Here is a 19,901-nt window from a genome sequence, read left to right as displayed (position 1 = left end):
AAAAAATGTGGCCAATGTTCTGCTGCCATACTTACAAAGTGTTGAGCATGCTCTCTCTCAAGCAATTAACTTTTTCTCTTTGGCACATTAGTGATAACAGGACTTGTTTTAGGTTGAGGGGAATTACAGGTGGCCAGACAGATGGTAAACACGGACAAGTACTACACTATGTAACTGTCTTGCCTATAGTATAGACTTCAGGTTCTGTTTAAACTGAGCTTCTGGCAAGTACATCTTTGGATTTGTAAAGTCTTGGAGCTTCTTAATTTGCTCTTACTGTTACGAGTTGTACCTGTTGTTTGTTAGTCAATATATTCTTTTAGATCTCTTTCCAATAGACATAAAAACGAGCAGTGTGGTTTCGCTTGCTGATGCATGCCTCCTTCAGGAAAATTTGTTCTGTGAATGCTTTCTCCCATGGATCTATTATTAAAGTGTCATGTTATTGAGCTGCTGGAAATTTATAGACAGTTCTGTGAATCGGGGTGAAGGCAGGAGGGAAGAGAGTTTCTGTAGCACTTAGATGCAGATACCATTTTTCACGTATGTTCTACTGTAATACTCTTATGCTTACTGTCTTTCTGATAAGGTGAAAGGCTTGACCCAACAGCTGTGAACATCCTACAGCAAATCATTGAGTTGGGTGCAGAAACTCAGGATGCCACTGCAGTTGCTTCTGTAGTTACCATGGCACCTGGAACTGTGACAGTGGTAAAGCAGGTAAGAGCTCTTTTCTTTTCTAAGAGAGTTTTTTGTTTTCATGTATTTGTTATGTAATGTGTAGTGTTCTGCAGGGGCTACATTTTGACTGACCACGCAGGAAAGACATGCATAGAATTTTTCCAAACTTAATTTTTTACTACCTGTTTTGTGTGTATATATGTGTTGCGTGCACATGGGTTTATACATGTGTGCACATACGTGCATACATAGACATGTATACATAGACATATATGCATACATATTTATACATCAAAATAGAAGTGAATATATATGTTTGTGTGCGCGCACAACTGTTTGTGTGTATGTGTATATATGAGTGAAAATACAGCTTTTCCCAGGCATTTTCAGGTTTTTTAGACCAGCATAGCTTTTATGGTTGAGCATCTAGTCCTATTGTCATCTAAAAGACACAGGAGTTCCTTGGCACAGCATCCATCCACAAACAGAACAGTCTGAAAGCCCTTTTTGCTGGTGCAGAGCTGTGAGGTACGGTGCTGTACGTCCATATCCAAAGATGAGCCACCATCATTTGTCCTTGTAACGCTGTCAGGTGGCTAATATGAGGCAGACTTGCAGGGTTCCCAAATCATGTATGCTGGGGACAAATGAGACTTCTACTCAGCCTCAGCTCACTCTGCCTTTCTTCTGAGGGATGCAAGGCAAGTGATCTGCAAGCATGCAGCAGCTCTAAGTGTATTACAGGTGCTGTTTAGAGCAATTGTCTATGTGAGATAGTAGTCAATGTGGCCACCCACGTTTGAGGTAGGCTAAATAAAGAAAAACTCAAGTGAATTGCAATTGGTTGAGATGATCTGTAAATGGTTTTGTTACTACCATGGAAATTCTCAAACTATTCAAGAAAGCATGGTTACAATGACTTGGTAATTTCACGTTTTCAACTGATAAAGAATTAGGTGACATAGTTTGTGGTAGGTCATATGGTTCCTTCTAAAATGAGACAAACCTTGTAAAATATTGGTAGAAATAACTTTAATTTATGCATGCTTTTCTTGAAGTGTGGTACTGCTTAGGATTTTGACAAGAATTTTTGCACTGCACGATATTAGTAAGGCACTTCCTAAATTGAGAATGCCAGGTTACAAAAAGTTAGTAGTTAAAGGGAAATCATTTTAAATTTAAGATGGCTGTTGTATATGAACATTTGGCCTCTTACCCAGTATATCTTCCTCACAGATGTCTGATAACTTTCTTGCTACCGTTCCCCATTTTTCCCTGCTGTGTTCTCCAGGCTACAGTTGTTCTGCCTATTTCACCCTTTATACTCTTACTCGTTCCGTCCAGTTTGATTACTCAAGAGTCTCTGTGCTCGACATGGTTGATAGGATAGGGAAGGAAAGCGCATGAAAAGTCTTAAATTCCTGAAGAGTTTAGGCAACTCCTTTTATTTAGATGATCCAAAACTCTGATTTTTCTGAATGCTAGAACTAACTTTTGAGTTTAATTTTTTTTCTGTAGTATTGTGGACGTTAAATTCATAGGAGCGGGGATTTCATAGTCTGTGAAGACAGTGTTTGAATAATTCCTAACCGCACCTCCCAAAAGTCAGGAGGAGGAAGAGGCAGAATTTCAAGAAAATGCATTTTGAAATGTTCCTTTGCAATAATTCCCTGATATTTTGATTTAAAAAATTATATAAGGTGGTGGGTTTTTTTTTTGTTTGGTGGTTGTTTTTTTTTTTTTTTTTGGAGAAGTAACAGCCAAATATGGAGACTAAATGGAATCAATAAAGAGGAGAGACATTTCAATCCTCTTTTATGTGCAGATTTCAAAGCACCTTTAATAGTAGAGCCGCTGCCAACATGTATGCTGTCCTATATATATGACCTGTGTAAGGGTGGAGTGGAGAATTAGCCACTGGTGTTTCTTTGTGCTGTCTGTCAACACTATTGAAAACTATTCTGCCCTTAAAAATGTATTTTTCATGACCCTTCTTCTACTAAAAGCCTGAGAGAGAATGACTGCTGAACTAGCAGCTGTCATGAGAAACTGCATTTGAGAAATTGCATCGTTAAACTCAAAAATGATATTTTTAAGTGATTCTTCCTCCTCCAAGAATTAGATCTGTTCCATTTCTAACTCATCTTAAAAACTATCATCTTCCCTGTGTTAGACCATCTGAATTTGTTGGTACCTTTTCGTAAACAAGTGCTTATATTAAAAATTATTTCTCTTCCCTCACTTTTTAGTCCATGCTTCTAGCTAGCCTGTGAGTTTACAAGCTGCTGAGCATTGATCACTTCTTCCCCTTGCCTGTGAGGTTTCTCTCTCGCTTTTGTTGGTCTGATATCAAACTGGTATAAGCACCGCTCTTGCATCAAATGAAATATTGAATTCTCAGAGAATCTCTTTGCTACTTTTCTTTTTTTCTCCTCTTTAGAGTCCTGTTAATATAAAATGCCTTCTTCCCCCTCACTTAAAGTAGCAAAAAAGCCAAACTGGTCTGTGAAGAATGGAAGTAACTCAAGCCGAGTGACCTTAGGCTACCTCTATTTACAGCGAAGCAAGCTATTAGTAAAATTCAATATTTTAAGCACTGTTCCTCTGTTAATTGTTTCATGCTTATACAGGAGCGCTTACTGATTTCTTTTTCTGGTAGCCTGCGTGCCGTTTCACTTTTCAGTGTGCGGACTTGTGAATTTTCCAGGGGAACGTAAAGCGGAAGCCCCCTGACAGCTAACTGGCCGCTTCATTGCTTTTAGTGGGCTTTATGAGAGTAGCTGAAGGACTCAGGGAGGTCCATGGATGTTTTGCTTTGTTTTAATTTCTCTTCACTTCTCTTCTCTTCTTTAATTTCTTTTAATTTTCTGTATAAGTTGTTCTTTTCTATTTAATCCATTGCACAGCTTTAGTTACTGCTCCCAGTTATCTTCACAGCAGAAGATTGCTTCAGGATTACAGCCACACCCATTTTTAATTTGAAGGGAAAAAATATCCTTAAATGACGCTACGGTGACTGTAATCCTCTCCTATCTTAGAACTGGCAGCTTTTCTTTCTTCCTAACAGTAAGTTGCTTTCTCTGTGATATAACTCATTTGTGCCTACTACTTTGTCAGTTTTTAATTATGCTGCGTTCCTTAATTGTTAACCTTGAGGTGATCTTAAGACATGTTCATATTTCACTTTCCCGCTGGAAAATTTATTCCACACTCTATTCTGTGACCTTCAGCTTCTCTTGTGGATTGTGAGACAAAAAATTCATTCAGGGTGTCAACAATATATCAGCATCAGCTGTCACTGAGTTTCCACTCTTGTTCTTTAATGGCCTCACCGAGTCCTTGCTTAGCAGCTTGGTTCCATTTTTTTTCCTTAATATTTATTTTAGTGTTCTGATTTTAATGCTGTTATGTTGTTTGTTTTCTTTTCCTTTTAGGTCATATTATTAGTTTTTTCATCAATTCTTCACCCCTCATTCCTATTTCTAGGTAGCCCTTGCCAATTGTTTTTCTATTTCTGTATTCATGCCAAGAAATTTCTTTTAAATCCTAAATTATTAGAATATACAGAGCTTAATTTTTTTGCTGTTTTTTTGCTGCAAATGTTACGTTGCACTGTTGCTGTCTTTGTCTACCTTTTCCTCCCTGGAACTTTCTTCCATTACTCTACTCCTTACTTTTCAGCTATAAAAGTACTATTCACCCTTGGTCCCTGGAATCGTATGTGAATCCAGATAAATCAATAGTGCTACAATCTTCACCCTTTGGCCCAGACATCTTATGTGCAGCACTTGTAGTGTCTCACAGGACCATGAGGTTTTTCTGTGCAGCAACAAACTTTATCTTAGTCTGTGAGTCTTTTTCAGTACATTGCTAAATCATATGAATGATCTTATAATAGAAAAGCCTTGACCACATGACAGCAACCAATCCCAAGCTGAATCAGGATTGCAATTTTAAACTAAAAGTTACAGTTGTCCAAATTTAAATTTTTCTCTTTGCCTCAAATTACTTTGAATTCCTCAAATTGTTTTAGATTCCTAGTCTCTATCTTTGCTCTAACAAAACAAAACCAACTCCAAAAAAACAGATAGCCCGACTAACCCATGTCCACGGTCTTGTTCACCACCTCAACTCCCCAACTCTTTTTTTTTTCCCCCCTTAATTTCTAATTCTTGTGAATGATATATCTGGGTGAGTGCTACACACAGAATTTCTTCCACCACTTTACTTATAACATATCAGCATGTAAAAGCTATAATCACAAATACACGACCTCATATACTAATTAAAATACAGATACTTCACTTGCTTGATCTTTGTCCCAGTGTCTCGCGAAACTACCTAGAGTGGTCTAGACAATCTTCTCCTGTCCCAATGAAAGACCTTGCATCTATCTTCTCACATTTTCTTGTGGCTCTAGAGCCATCACTTCGAGCTCACAGTGTTTAAAGAAGATTGTATCAGTCTGCTTACAGAACTGTTCATCATCTGTCCATTTTCTATTTTAGCTTCTGTACGATGTAACACTTTTTCCTGTTGTTCAAGCCTAAAAAGCTGGTGCTATTTTCGGGTGGGATTCATGGGTCTTGCATTCAAGTGGTAGCTAAATGCTGCTGACTTACTTTGCGTGCTGATTTTAATACAGTCTTTTATTTTGTCCGCATAGCTAAAATGGTTGTCCAAACTATAATTATTTTATGCTGTGTTTACCCTGATATTCTTTCTTCTGGCATTTACAGATGTTGTTTTGCCCCTTTTGTATTCATTCAGAACACAATTCAAAGATTGCTTGTCTGCCCCTCTTGACATCATGCTATCTTTCAGTGTGTCCACTTGATCTTCATTTTTTTGCCACAACAAAAAAAAGCTTCTGGTTTTCACTTCCACGGCTTTTTACTCAATTCTGACTTAGTATCCCATCTCTCAGTTGTAGCGATTTTAACTCCTACCTTTAAGATTTAATTGCTCATTACTTTTTCAAACAACTTGCTTAATACTTTCTTCCATATTGTGCTTAGTTATGTGTTTTTTTTTTAATGAAGAGTAATTTGTAACTCATTGTCTTCTCTCAATTACTCTTCAAAAATATGGTGACAGCAATTATTTGTGGTGAGGTTATTGTTATATTGATCCTGCTGCCTGTCACACAAACCAGCCATTGTCTTATTTATATTGTACTCCCCCATCTCCCCTTTTCTATATTTGCTTGCTATCTCTTATTTTATATTGCAATTATAAAGTCTTCGGGGCATGAAATACTTCCATACATGTAGAATACCTGATGAAATATCCATCTTGATCTAAAGCACTACACTAAAGTTAACAATTAAGAGAGGTAATTGGCTACTGAATACTTTCTCTTTTTCTCCCATTCAAAAATCACCGAGAAGACTGACCTTCCTTCTATATGTGAACCTTGGAGTGTAGGGTTAACTCTATTACTGAAAAGCATGGTAACCTGCTTTTTAACCTGGGCTTATAATTTGCTCTGCAGAGCAAGTACACCTACTGTTTCGCTAACTAAGCAGTTCTTTACCAACCTTAAGAAAGCAGTGGATTTTCATTGTTTTCACTTTTTATTTTATTTTCTTCCATATTTTATTTTGTGGTCTCTTCAGGCTCCAGTAAAATCTTACCACAGCAACAAGCACTGCCTTCAAAATGACAGCAGTAGCAATGCACAGCAAAGAATACACCTCTTACTGTGGTGCCCTAGGATGTAAATAGGAGCATCTGTAATCTAGTGTAAGGTTTTTGACTTCCTGCAAGATCTGTGAGATTAACCTTTCTTCTTCGTGGTAAACTGACAGCCAGCTTTCAATTCGAAATCACGAGAGAGATTCTGCAGTGGAATTGGGTCAAGCCCAGCAAGGCTATTTTAAATATACTCTGGACTTGCAACTCCTGCCCACTTCAAAGAAATTAAAGATACTAATTATTTCTCAGAATGACCCCTAGAATGAGAAAGCATCGTTACTACTTTATGGTAAATATTTTCTTTTTTCCCCTTTCGGGGAATGGGGAGAAGTATATTTTTCCTTAATAGGATTAATTTCTCAGATTAAAAAAAGACTTGCTTGGTCTTAGAGGAAGGTACCTCTAAGGGGTACCCATTTCTGTGTGTCACTTGCATGTGTTTTGACAGTCCTTGGATATTTGCATTTAGAACAAATCATGAGCTTATTATGAAGGCATAATGAAATTTTTCTCACTGGCCTTCGTGTGAGATATATTTAGCCCATAAAGAATATCTGTGCAGGTAGCGAGTTGGCTTAGTACGCCAGCAGTGAAGGGCTTCAGAGTCTTGCTACTGTTCTTTAAACAAGGATAAGCTTCTCGGCTGGCTCTCAAGCGGAAAAGAGGTCGTGGATGCCAGCCTTGAAAAGACTGGAAATGCCAATAAAAAGAATTGAACATAGCAGCTTCATTCATTCTGATGGCAGCCGTCCCACTGTTTCATCAATTTGAGGGATGTAAATTAACGTTTTGAGATTATTCCCTGTGCAACAGCCTAATAGGAACTAAGCTGAAGGATGTAAACAGTGAACTTATTTGAAATGTGCATATCCAAAATAGTGTGGTGATTTGTCAAAGTAACGGGATTACAGATAGTTGCCCAGAAAAGATGCTGGAAGCTAGAAACACCAGGAGTAAGGACATTAGTCGTCTTTACCCTGCATGACAAGGGTCATAAAACCACATTGATAAAGGCAGGCAGGGAGGTTAAATTAACTTTCTTTATTGGCCATTTTCATTTCAAAAGCATATAAACCTGAATAAGTATTAGATTGCTGCTATTGAATTGAATGAGATGCTGGTTTCATTTCATTTTTGTGTCGAGTGTGCTTTATTTATCTTCCTTTATTCATTATTTATGTGCACTCACAAAACTATGTTTGAAATGAGTTGTGCGTTTTGATTTAGAGTGACTAAAGTGAAACTGCACGAGCTCGTATTGCCACTGTATTGTACATTCTTGCAGCTCAGCAAATGCAGTCATTTTTATGCAAATGCCATTTTGGGGGCTGAGGCCTGCTGTTGGAAGATTGTGTGTGCTGTGCTGCCACAGGAGAAGCTGCTGTGAATTACGTAACTAAACGGCCAAATTGCAGTCACGCCTGTTCGTGTATTTGCTTGGAGATCTCCGTTATCGAGGGTTTGTAGTTATGTGCAGACTTAACAAACTCTGCCATTTTGTTTACCCTATGTTTTTAACCTCAGCCTCCCTATCTGAATCCCCTGATTTTTGGACTTACTTGTTTTGCCTGTTGGGATTGCCGTTTGTAGATTTTATGGGGAGCCCTCCGTCTTGCAGCGACCTGCCGCTGGAGCAGTTACCTCAGGAAAGAGGAGGGCGCGCTTACGAAAGGGGGAGTCCTGTCTCTGGATTCGCTAAATTCCTATTGCTTTCGGCAGGACTTAGGGTTCCTTTTTAAAACAAAAAAAAAGGAGGAGGAGGACAGGGGAAGAAGAAAGCTACGAGTGTAATGTTTCTTTTCATGACTCAGCTCCTTGCTTTTTGAATAGAGACCCAAGTTTTTCATTAGTAAAGGATAGTCCTTGGGATATGCATATTTTGTGACATTGTTTTTGGAGGACGGTTGCCAATTTTATTGCGTCAAGACAGGCATCCAACCTTACCCATTTTTTGTAAAATGTTGACCTTGAACTTCAACAGGTGTTGTTTAAAAAAACTTTTAGGAAAAACATTCAGGTATGCATTGTAAAAGAAAAGGAACATGGCGAGGACTTCATCCCCATTGCGTAGTTTTATCCCTGTAATCTGAATCCTGTGTAACAAAGCCAGAGTCAGCCTCAGTAGGTGCAGTTGTGCTATTGCGTTACGGTCAACCACAATGACAAGCTTCTCTTTAGAAGTTAAATCTTTCACTAGATAAAATCCACATACCATCTATATATCACAAGCATACTGACTCAGGGATCTCTAAATAACTGAACACCCAAACATACTTGTTATTGTTCAAGAAAAAGCTTTGTATAGCCTCATGAATTGAGTGCCAGTGCAAAGTGATACGAAGTCCTAAGGGGTTGCATGTCTCTTAAATCGTCTTGATCTGACAGAAATTTTAAACACGGAATAAAAAAAGTTAACGTCGAACAATGGGAGTGGTTGAGCAGAAAAAACATCAAGTTAGAGCAATAAGAAAACAAATATAGAGAGAACTCCTTTTCCTCCTTGCTAGTCTCGAATCTAAGGAGTCAAACGCTCCTTGGAAGCTTCACTGTGGTTCTCTTCTATTCTCGCTCCCATATTAAGCAGCAGTACGTACAATTAGCAACAGTACATCTTCATTATGTGCATACTTTGTTGTATTTGCACTTATGGGTGGGTTGACGTTTATGACCCAACAAATAAGACAGCCCTCTTTAATGTGGTTTTGTGCAGAAATCATCCGGCAAATGCCTTTGCATATATCTTGCATACAGAAAAATTATTATTCCGTTCTCTCCTCAAAAATACATTATTCTATTGTTGATAATGGAGAGACTGCATTTTCTCCATGTGACTTACAGTGTTCTGATGTTTTGTTATTGGTTAGGACTACTATGCATAGGGATTTACATGGACCAGTAGAGGAATTAAGATTTGTTTTTGAATTCTAATATGTACTCTAATAATTCCTAAACAGAGTGAGTTGAACTCTCTTAATTTTGATACCTAATTGTGGTGTTCTTTTTTTTATTTTTGACAAGTAGTAATATGTTCATTAAAAATGGTCATTTTTCAATTATTCCCATCAGTATCCTTTCAATACTATAAAAACTGCTGCCTCGCAAGCAGTGGGTCTTGGAGAGGTATTTCAGTAATAGTTGCAGTTCACAATTTTCTTGCAATAATCAATAGATTATTGTAATAATTTTTTACTTTTAAAAACAATCCCTTGGCTCAAAAAAAAATGGTGACTGGGAAAAATGGATGGGTTTTCAGTTATACTAGAGGAATCATTCCACTTCAGATTTATTCAGATGATGATATTTAAAGAGAGATCAAAGATATCTTCATCTGCCGAGAGATTAAAAATGTCTCCAGAGTTGTGTTCCTGGAACTTAGTAGCTATCTGTGCTTATAACCGTGATGCAGTATATAACTTCACAAAATACTAAAAGTAGTAAATCTTATTAGTCAGACATGTTTGTTATAAATTTAAAGTGTAAATCTGACATTTTCTTTCAAAAATTGATTTCAATTTCTGTGTTGTATTTACATTAATCATCACGATAGCAATTATTTATTTGAAAGATGAAACATCTGTAACTTTTTCAATTCCTTCTTAGGTAAAAGAGGAGGAGCAATCAGCCAATCACACTTTGATGATTCAAGAGACTTTGCAGCAAGCTTCAGTGGAGCTATCTGAACAGCATCACCTGGTGGTCTCCTCAGATGAAGTGGAGGGAATTGAGACAGTGACTGTCTATACGCAGGGAGGAGAGGCTTCGGAATTTATAGTTTATGTACAGGAAGCTGTGCAGCCTGTGGAAGAACAAACTGTGGAACAGTCGGTCCAGGAGCTCTAGGGAACAGTATGCAAAGGTGATGGCTTGATTTGTCAAAGCTAAAACTTTATTTTCATAACACAGCCAAAAGGAAACATGCTGGCAAAGTTTCCATTCATTTGTGAAGCAAGGCCTTGTTACTGGATAGTGATCTGGCTGGTTGGCTTGTATCAGCAGCTTGGACGTATTATAGACAAAACTTCCTCAGACTTCTTGGAGGGGAAAAATGTTCATATTTTGAGGAAATAACATTCTTCCTCTTCTAAGAAGACCTCTCAGCTGCTTCCTCTAAATCCTGAAAAACGTGGTTGGTAACTTCAAAACCATGTTATCCTTACAGTAATAAAACAGCTATAAAGGTCAGCTAGAATATCTAGAGAAGTCAGTATATCCCATGTTATAAATACTTGATATGTTCTTGACTTCAGTGGAAACAGGGTTTTTTTGTAAACTTAGCACGACTTCTTGTTTCTGAGTATATGCTCAGAATGTGTTTGCAGAGTTGTGGACCTAACCCAAATATGTTAGGCTCAAGACTTTAATTACAAATATACCACCGATGGACTCTAGTTTGTACTTCTGAGTTGATCCTTTGATTTCAGAAGACTTTTAAAGCCATATATAATAATTTTGGGTACGAGTAGGATGATTATTATTTAGATGATTGGATAATGCTAACGCTCTCTATCCCGCTAAATAAATACCTGTCACTACCATACAATGAAACCAAATCTATTTGTCAACTTATTGAAATATTCTTTTGCTTTGGAGAGAAAATTATATTCAAATGATTTGTAAATGCTATAAAATATGTATGTTAATATGTTTTAAAAAGACAAGTTTGTAAATATATGACTGGATGAAAGAACCTGTACAAAAAAACCTAAATATTGACAAGAGTTTAGATATTCTTAATTATGCATGTATATAGTTCCAAGTTTTTCTTCATGAGTCCTAAATTGTTTCTGATTTAATATTTTTAAATTTGAGCTATAAAGGTTATTAATTGATAACAAAATTGTCATGTTTCCTTTTAATGCACTAATTTCTTAAGTGTCGACTTCCTTTTCACCGCTAAGTAAAGAATGCTGCTTTGCATTTTCAATTTAACAAATTATTCCTTTAGTTAATACTCTCTAGTCAAAGTAGCAGCACAGTGAAGTCAAGGAGGACCTTATATGACTTGAACTTATTTATGGGCATTCTGAGTAGAAAAATGGAACAAAGCTTTTCAATAAGCAAACATAATATTGTGAGCTGGTTATCTACCTCTTGTAAATCTACTGGGTTTTATCAATGTTAAAATTGCAGAAGTGCAAATATGCAGTGTTTGTTTCTCTCTTAACTGTGGTGATAAGGAATTTACCTTTGTTAATGGAAAAGAACTGAACAAATATTTTAAAATCTAAGCAGAATGAAAATCATTCCGCTTTGGTGTAGCTGTATTTCCTCTGATTTAATCTGGCAAGTGCACAGAAATCCTAGTGTCATTAGGTTTATAGAAATGAAACCTTTTTGGCTTTTACTGTTACGGGCTGAATGTGATGACAGATTGGAATGTCGATTTCTTACATATATAGTAAAATGGACTACAACTAGTTTGGTTGTAATAATGGTTTTAATAACAATTTTACATGATAGAAACTGATGCACCAAATGTACCAACTTGGTTAATGTGCACAAGTAACTTGTTTTCTAATTACTGATAAAATTCAGTGTTGATTTGCCAAAATGACTCTATTAGCTAAAAGAGATGAAAAAACAGTTGCAAAGAACTTTTTAAAAAATTATTTGAAATATTCATGTCCATTTTCGTTTCCAAACCACATTTGAAAGAACATCATGTTCGTATGTGGTTACAGGTATGCTGTTAACAATACCTTTTTGAATCAACTGAGCAGTGTATTGTATTGTTATCTATTGGGGAGGGGAGGTAGGAAAAGTATTATGGCATGTATCATTTACTAATTCTTAAGTCTGTTATCTCCAGATGGACGCTGGAGAGTATTAATGGAGGTAGGATGAGAACTATTAACCATTCTTGTACCTTAAAAGACTACAAGTCTATCTTCCAAGACAAGTCTTCTCTTTCCTTTTCTTACTTAAGTGGGGAGTTGTATTTCTGTAAGAACAGCAAAGCCAGGCCTGAGTGTGCAGCTAATACTTAAATTGAAAAGGGTATCAGTTTTCATTTAAACAGAGAAGGACATGAACTCATCTGGATACTACATCATTAACAAAAATGTACTTTCTTGAGGTAATGCTAGCCATTCATGTTATCACCGATATCATATATTCCTTGCTCATAACATGATAAACTGCAGATATTCTTTTCCTTTTATAATCTGATCACAGTGAGGTTATCAAGTTTTACTATATGCGGCTTGACAGCTTCTCAATTTGTGTTTCCAGCTTTTCCCATCAATAGCACCACAGCTGCACTTGTCTTTTTTTTTCTTGTTCTTCTTCCTTGAAATGGGGACAACTTTTCATCTTAGAAGACTTTCATGTTCACTCAGTGGCAGAGACGCATATTGGCACATCCTGAGAGAATCAAACTAGATGTTATGACATAAATATGTAGGATCATATTCAGTCCTGGCATAATTCCACGAGGTCCAGGTAATCAGTTAAGTGATCTTTCATGTGTGTCCCTGTATTGGGAACTGCCTGATTTGGGCTTTAGTGATTAAAAGCAACACCATGCATTTTAAAGGACAGTGCCATTGCTGTAGATTCCTAATAAGAAATTTTGTTTGAGAGGTCCGTTGTGTTCTCCACAATCAATATCTGCAAGGTCATTGAGGTAGCAAAAGCAAAGCATCACATGTTTCTTTCTTGCTGAATACTAATGAATAAAAATATTCTACTTGTATGTAAAAATAATTCTCTTCGGTCCTGTATGAAGCAGATCCCAGTGAAAACTCACCATCCCGGAATGAGTTTCTCTTTCTCAGAAAGAGGTGCCAGCAGACCTGATCACCTTCTCTCTAGATTAGCCAGCCAAAGGTTTCAGAGTGCGTGCTGATGCTTATGAGAATGATTGGCCTTATTGATAAAATTCCATGAACTACTGATAGATATATATCACCGCTGTACAGATCCAGTCCTCAGTTACGTTGGAACAAGAACTTCAGGATAAGAGTGCTAGAAAGAAATCACTGCTGCTGCAGCATCAACTGGTCAACAAGTAGCTCCAGTATATTCCAGCTCAGATAGCACTATGTTCAGGAGAGGCCTTTAACTGATGAGTTAGAGAGCTGCTTGCTTATGTCAGTGCAGCTACCTATTTTCTTCTCCCCTAGCTATGTCCAAATTAAGTGTAAGCTGCCTAATACACATCTTAAACAAATATGTGAGCCCTTGGCATGAGAGGAAGGGATGGAGACAGTTAGCCTACTTAAAAATCTTCCTCTTATATGCACACATGATAGAAGCAAACAAAAATAAAGTGTGATATCTTTATCTGCTCTTACTCCACAGTCTGAAGCGCTAAGAAGCGCAATGCAGATGAGTCTGAACATGCTGCATGGGCACAGTTTTTGTTTGCTCTGTCCTGTCTGTCTCCAGTATATGGCTTTGCAGATCAAATTTGTAAAATCCCATACAAGCTTACAATCTCATGCATTTCAGCAGTATGCTTGCTCTATTATACGGTGTCACTAGAGCTGTGGGTATATACTTAGCAGGGCCTGATGAAACTGGTTTAGCCTTGAAGTATCAACCTGATTGGTAGTGTTTTGGGTGGGTTTTTTTTTTATTTTATTTTTTTTTAATGCATGTGTTTTTCTGCTGAATTCAGCTGGCTCCACAGCAGCCTACAGCTTTAGCTGTTATTCATATTATGGCTTCTCAGAAAATGTTCTTTGAACTTTCCCCCCCTCTCTCTCTCAAATCAGGTTAACATAAGTTGCCCGGGTCATAATGCCAAGTGCCCATGTCTATAGTATTCAAAAGTATTTGAAGGATGCAACCTTAACCAGAGGAAGAATGAGAAAGGCTTAGTGTGATACAAAAACTTGGAAGGATTAGATACTGTTGAGCAAAAGAAGTATTAGGCCAAACATCAGATTGAATTTCCTTTTGGGGAGAACCATTAGATTGTAAGATAGTACTTAAAATAGTAGAAGCTCCTCTGCTTGAGTCATTTTGTTACTGCACTGAGTAAAATACAGCTAGACCTTTAGACTTATCCTGGTAGGAAGATTAGGGCAGCTGACCTCAAAGATTTCTCTTAGACCTCAGATTTCTTGGCATTTAATAACAACAAAGGCGGAAGAAAAATGACAAGACCTGTTTTATATTGAGGGCCACACCTAACAAGGATGCTTCTCAGACCTTACTCCCTAACGCACTGATGGAATCTTAAATAAGAGCAAGACTTTCACTTAGATATTCTTATGTCACTACTTCTTCATGAAAAATCCCATGCAGGACTTGAAGTGAATAGTGGTTGCCAGTAAAATCTGAATGCATAAAGTATACAGCTCTGACAATGCTGTAAATGACCTTTTTATTCTCTATGAAAAATATTTTTTTACAGCCTTGTTTGCTAAATGTGGATGGAGAGGGAAATTACATTCAAAACATTACCCAGAGGTCTGCCTGACTTTTTGAAAAGCTGTAAATTTTTCTGAAAAGCTGGAAATAACTTTATGAGCCTAAGTAAATTCAGAGGGACCTAAAGGTCTCTGGTGTTTTGGAAAGAAATCAAACTACTAATGGGATTTATAGAGCAAGATTTTTTATGTTTTTTTCTCTTGCAGTTCAAAAAATATTATCTTCTGGAAAATAAGGGGTCATTTTGTGCCCTGCACCCAAATGAAATACGCTAAGTATATTTTACAGGCGCACACATAAGATGTATAAAAACCAGACTGTAAGAGCTACCTCATTCATAATGTTATTTATGGGCTAGCAACAGAGTAAAGGACAAAATATCACAGTGGATTACAGAGCTAGTCAACATCTTTAAATTTTGTTATGGAAATGGTCTCCTTTTTTGATAAGCCTTCATAGCATTTATTTTGCCTCTAGCATTTGGAGTGAAAATACTTTGTGGCAGCTGAAAGCTGGACAGTCTTGGGGTATTAAAAATTGAGTACAGACCTTTTTGGTGCTAGATAACCTGTTCAAATCCATCTTCAAATAGTAGTAATCAAATATTTCCATCATATGATGCTAATTGAATAAGTTAGAAAGTTTGAATCCAGGGTATAACAGAAGAGATCCACCTCAATAAATCACCCTGTAGTTGGGATTAAAGTAGCATGTCAGTTTTTACTGAAACAATACTTGAAACAGCCACATGGAACATGAAATTAAGTCGTCTTCAGAGTATTTTAAAAATATATTAGTAGATCATTGGGAAAGTTACTCTGTTGCTATTGTGATGCTAGTTTCTGTGATATAGCGTCTTTTCTTCTTTGAACATATGATTCACAACTTTGATGATGACACAAGTACCAGATAGTTGGCTTTTAAGATTATTTTGTTTGAAAGATAACATCCAGTGTAGAGATGTCTTGTGTTAGCTGTCTAAGCTGCTGGAATTGGAATTAAAAAAAAAAAAAAGGTTTAAAAAGAACAACTTGCTAATAAGAGCACACTTCAGCAGTGAGATTGGAGTCAGACTGGGAAATAAATAATCCTGAGGGAGTTGTGAGAACTTCAGACTGGAAAAAGAATGGAAGAGAGGATGACAAAATAAACTTCTTCGCCCCCCACCCCCTTTTTCTGGGGGGGGGGGGGGACATGTCAGTTTTCCTCATATAACAAGCTCAGGACTTGTAATACACACCTAATTTTCAAGAAAAAATTCATTTTTAATTTCACCTTGTGGCTTGTGTTTTTTCGTCACAGCAGGTGCTTATTCATGGCTTGACAGAAGTCAGGGACATGACTGAGGCTCAGGAATATCAGTAAATTATAATTCTCTAACTGATGTAAAAAGCCTGTATGATTTATCCCCTGTCTTTAACTCTGGGTTTTTCTGTGCATAACTCTTACCCCTTGATCAAAGGTCAATCAGTTTATCTAGTAAAAACCGCCATTCTCCCCTTGCCACAAAGTTAGTCTAGACAGTGAAATTCTATTTAAAAATTGTTTTTACCTGTTGTGGTTACAATTTAAACTTTAAATTATGAGTTGCACGTAAGGCCCTGTCTGTTTAAGATGTACTCCCTCTAGCGTGGAGCAGCTTTCCTTTTTCTATTTGGCTGATTCCAGTATATTAGGCTGCTGACCTCCAGGGTGCTACCACAGTGCAAGAAGTCATTGCTGGAAAGCATACTTGTAAGTTCTGCGGGCATAACTGTACTGCTTAGTGAAATGATCAAACAGCTGGGGCATGGGAACGTTTGAAACTCCCAAAGGGATTTACTGAAGTGCTAGGCAGATGCCCACTTTCGAACATAGCTGGGCTCGCTGAAGACAGTGTGGTCCTCCAGTGCCACTGCCTTCCATTTTTAGAGGTTACCCGACAGCTTTGTCAGCACAAAAGCTTGAATAAGAGCTTTTTAGTCTGCTCTGACTAAACTGGAGTATTAGCTTAACCCAGTTCACTTCCCTTGGAGCAGATCAGAGGGCTTCACTTGAGCCCTCTGCTCACAGAGCTGTTGGGCAACCTGAAGGAAGTGGGTGATCGTGAGCATCTGGGGACTTTGCTGTTATCAACCAATAGGGCTAGCTGTGGGAAAGGATGTGATGTTGTCAGAATAAAACTGCTTAGAAAGGCATAGCTAAGACTGAGAACATCATTGTAAGAAGTTTTAGAGTTTGGTATTACTTAATGGATTTCTTATCAAGTGTAAGTTCTTTTGTCACTTGCCTCCGTAGAATAATTCTCCTGGAAAAAGGTCTTTTGCTGACAAAGTGGCATCTACATTAGAAATGTGGCCTACTGTAGCTCTTTCTTTTAAGGAATGATTTTAACAAAGCATGGACCAAGCTGTAATTGGTATGCTTAGCGCTTTAATTTGCCTAGCTCAGAGTGGAAATACAAAATCACTAGCTGACAAATCTGTATGTACTTTAGCAGAAAATAAGTGATGGGAACCTGCCACAATGATTGTGTTATGCTTTTAAGTGTTTACTTTAATATTATATTTTATTGAATCATATTTTAGTTTTCCTGAAGCTGCAGCAGAACTTCCAGCTTTCCATACAATAACACTTGGCTGCAGTTAGCTATATTTAACTACAAGGCCTTTCCAGAGCCTTGTCTGAAGTGAGGAAGACAAGCGAATCAAACAATATTATTTCACTTCTGTCTAAAGATGCCAGATGATACTTTGGAGTAAACTTGACATTTATTTAGCCATACTTAAAACAAGCAGTCAAAGTAAAATATATCCAGGATACTGTACACTGAGCCAGAGGCGCTATGTGCAAATTTTAATTTGCTTCTTGTGTATGTTCTTTTTTTTTTTTTTTAATCACCTTAGAAACTGAGCATTACGGCAAGAAACAGAATTTAACACAAGATCTAGCAAGAACTGATAAAAGGAAATATATTAAAATATCATATATTCTGTAGTTAACATAGATGAGTTCTCCTATTTATTTTTATTGTTTGTATTAGAGCAGAATTTAGAGTCACCCATTGATGTTGTGGTAGGTACTAGAGAATCACACTGAACATCCTTGCCCCAAAGACCTTACTCTTTAAGGAAGCAGGGCTAATAAGAGTTTTTAAATGTAGTTTTCCAAATCTGTAAATGGAGAATTAGAATAGAGCAAATCTAAATTGCCAGCCTAAACCTGTAAATCTTTGGTAGAGCCAAGAGAAGTCAGATATTCTTGTGTTGTCTTTCCTCTTGAGAAACAAAACATGGGCAAGTTGCAGGAGAACCTTCAGGCGCATGTGGGCAAGCCTATGCAGAACCTTTACTGAAAGAAAGCTTTTTCTGTAACTGAAAGGGGTCTTATCTGGTATACGTCTGTACTATATCTTTGTACAATGCATGCAGTACAATGCAGAGTGGAGACAGTGGAATACATAGCTGTTTAGGTCTGTAATTCTGCACAAGTGGGAGCTCAGTGGAGCCTTTTAAATTCTGGTAACTGATCTTTCCTTTGCAGGAGGAGTGGAAGCAGAATAAGGAAAGATAATGGCTGAATGACAGCAGCATATTTTCAGTTATGTTATGCTCTTTTGCAAACAGCTACGTTTTGGGGTAGTATTCTTAGCACGGGAATCTACATGGGACTAGCTCTGAACATCCGGAGGTACATCAAATGACTGTATTTTTTTCAGATAGCTGTTGTCTAGCCTCTAGTGGTAGATAGTAGTAGATCCCAAGGTAGGAGTATAACACCAAGGCAAGCAGATGGAATTGCAGGCTGTAAACACAGCTTCCAAAACCACATGTCAGAGGGATACTCGTTAAAAGCTCAAGTTTGTAGTGTTACAAGAGAGAAGTATGTCTGTCTTGATTTAACAACAGTATGTGTTTAGCAGCAAAATTCAGTATCTGTAACTGTGCCGTATGTAAGCTAGCAGGACATCTTTCCCCTTCCCCATCCTTCAGGGCAGTGAAAGTTATTTTTTGTCTTCAGCTACAAACTTTGGATTTACACTCTTCTTTCTTTTCACAGCCTGGTTCACTAGCTGTTAGCTTCTGTAGTTTACGCTGAAGTTGTTTCAGAAAGACTTGATGGTGATGAGTGCCGTGAGGCATCAATAAGGTTTCTACACTAGGTGTCAGAACGCCCTACATCACAGCTTCACATAAAGCCAGATTGTCGTTTAATTGCATATTCCCCAGTTGAGCCAAGATGCATCCAAATTGGACAGTCATGCTTATTCCCTGTGCTATATGTATTCAAAAGAATATCCTTGCCACTTCTGCTATGCTTTCAGATTTCGTGATGCTTTTTTTGTTATGCTGAATGCTTAGGTTGCTCCATTTTTTAGCCATTGTTCAAGACAGTTTGCTTTATCCAGAAACTCAGAAATTTAAAAAGATATTTTATGTTAAAGAATTATATTGGTTCTGAGACGACAAATAAAACAGAAGGCACTGAGACTTGGATATTATATGATCTACTGCGAACCCGAACTGTTTCACTGATGCTGACACCACAAGGGTGAATGAAACTGTTTAAATCATCGTCCCAGTGATTTAAAAGGACTTGTTAAAAACCTGATTTAGGAACTAATAATTGAGCCTATATGAGCTGGCAATTATGCATGCAGTAATTGCATGTGCTAGGAGTATGTATCATGAAAATGAGAGCCAATGGGATTGTATTACTGCTCGGGAGGTTTTACAGATTGAGAGGAGCAGCTATGGTGGTTAAAAACAGCATTAGCTATGCATATCTGGAGATTATAAAGCAGCAGCATACAAGCAACAGAACTATTTCTCTAATGCCAAGAGCCTGGGAGCTTATCAGCAGCAAGTCAGCATGCAGTTCCTCGGAGGATTGAGGTGGGAGCTGGGTAGTAGTTGCTGCACCCCTGATACGTAGGATGGCTGGCGGTCTCTTGTAATAACAGGAATATGAGATGAAGCCGCTGTGAAAATGGACGCAGAACAAATGCTCAGGACTTGCTGGAGAGCTGTGCTGCTGGTTTCTCAGTGTCCAAAGGTCAGATATTATTTGCATAAAATAGAGCATTGCAACAGCTCTCAACGCTGATAATGGCCCTCAAGGAGCCCAGAGTGCTGTGCTGCGTTTTGAGCTGTCTACCCTGTGAT

At 37.7% G+C, this 19,901-nt stretch overlaps 1 protein-coding gene across 11 annotated transcripts in view; it reads left to right on the top strand.

Moving 5' to 3' along the window:
• The window catches only part of ZFAT (zinc finger and AT-hook domain containing), a 147,669-nt gene extending 135,740 nt beyond the window's left edge, over nucleotides 1–11,929 (top strand). For 5 of the 11 annotated variants that reach the window (XM_009674886.2, XM_009674883.2, XM_068933376.1 and 2 more), the window contains 2 exons: nucleotides 590–720; nucleotides 9,979–11,925. In XM_009674886.2, coding sequence (XP_009673181.2) covers nucleotides 590–720; nucleotides 9,979–10,218 — 371 coding nt within the window. In that variant the 3' untranslated portion in view covers nucleotides 10,219–11,925. Of the gene's footprint in view, nucleotides 1–589; nucleotides 721–9,978 lie in introns of all 11 variants that reach the window. The other 6 variants (XM_068933374.1, XM_068933372.1, XM_068933375.1 and 3 more) reach the window with 3 other exon arrangements.
• The last annotated feature ends 7,972 nt before the right edge of the window (nucleotides 11,930–19,901 follow it).

This window comes from Struthio camelus, chromosome 2 (genome assembly GCF_040807025.1).
Source record: "Struthio camelus isolate bStrCam1 chromosome 2, bStrCam1.hap1, whole genome shotgun sequence".
Lineage (NCBI taxonomy): Eukaryota > Metazoa > Chordata > Aves > Struthioniformes > Struthionidae > Struthio > Struthio camelus.
The sequence above is the reverse complement of the archived record's forward strand: the minus strand, read 5'-3'. Positions and strand labels throughout refer to the sequence as shown.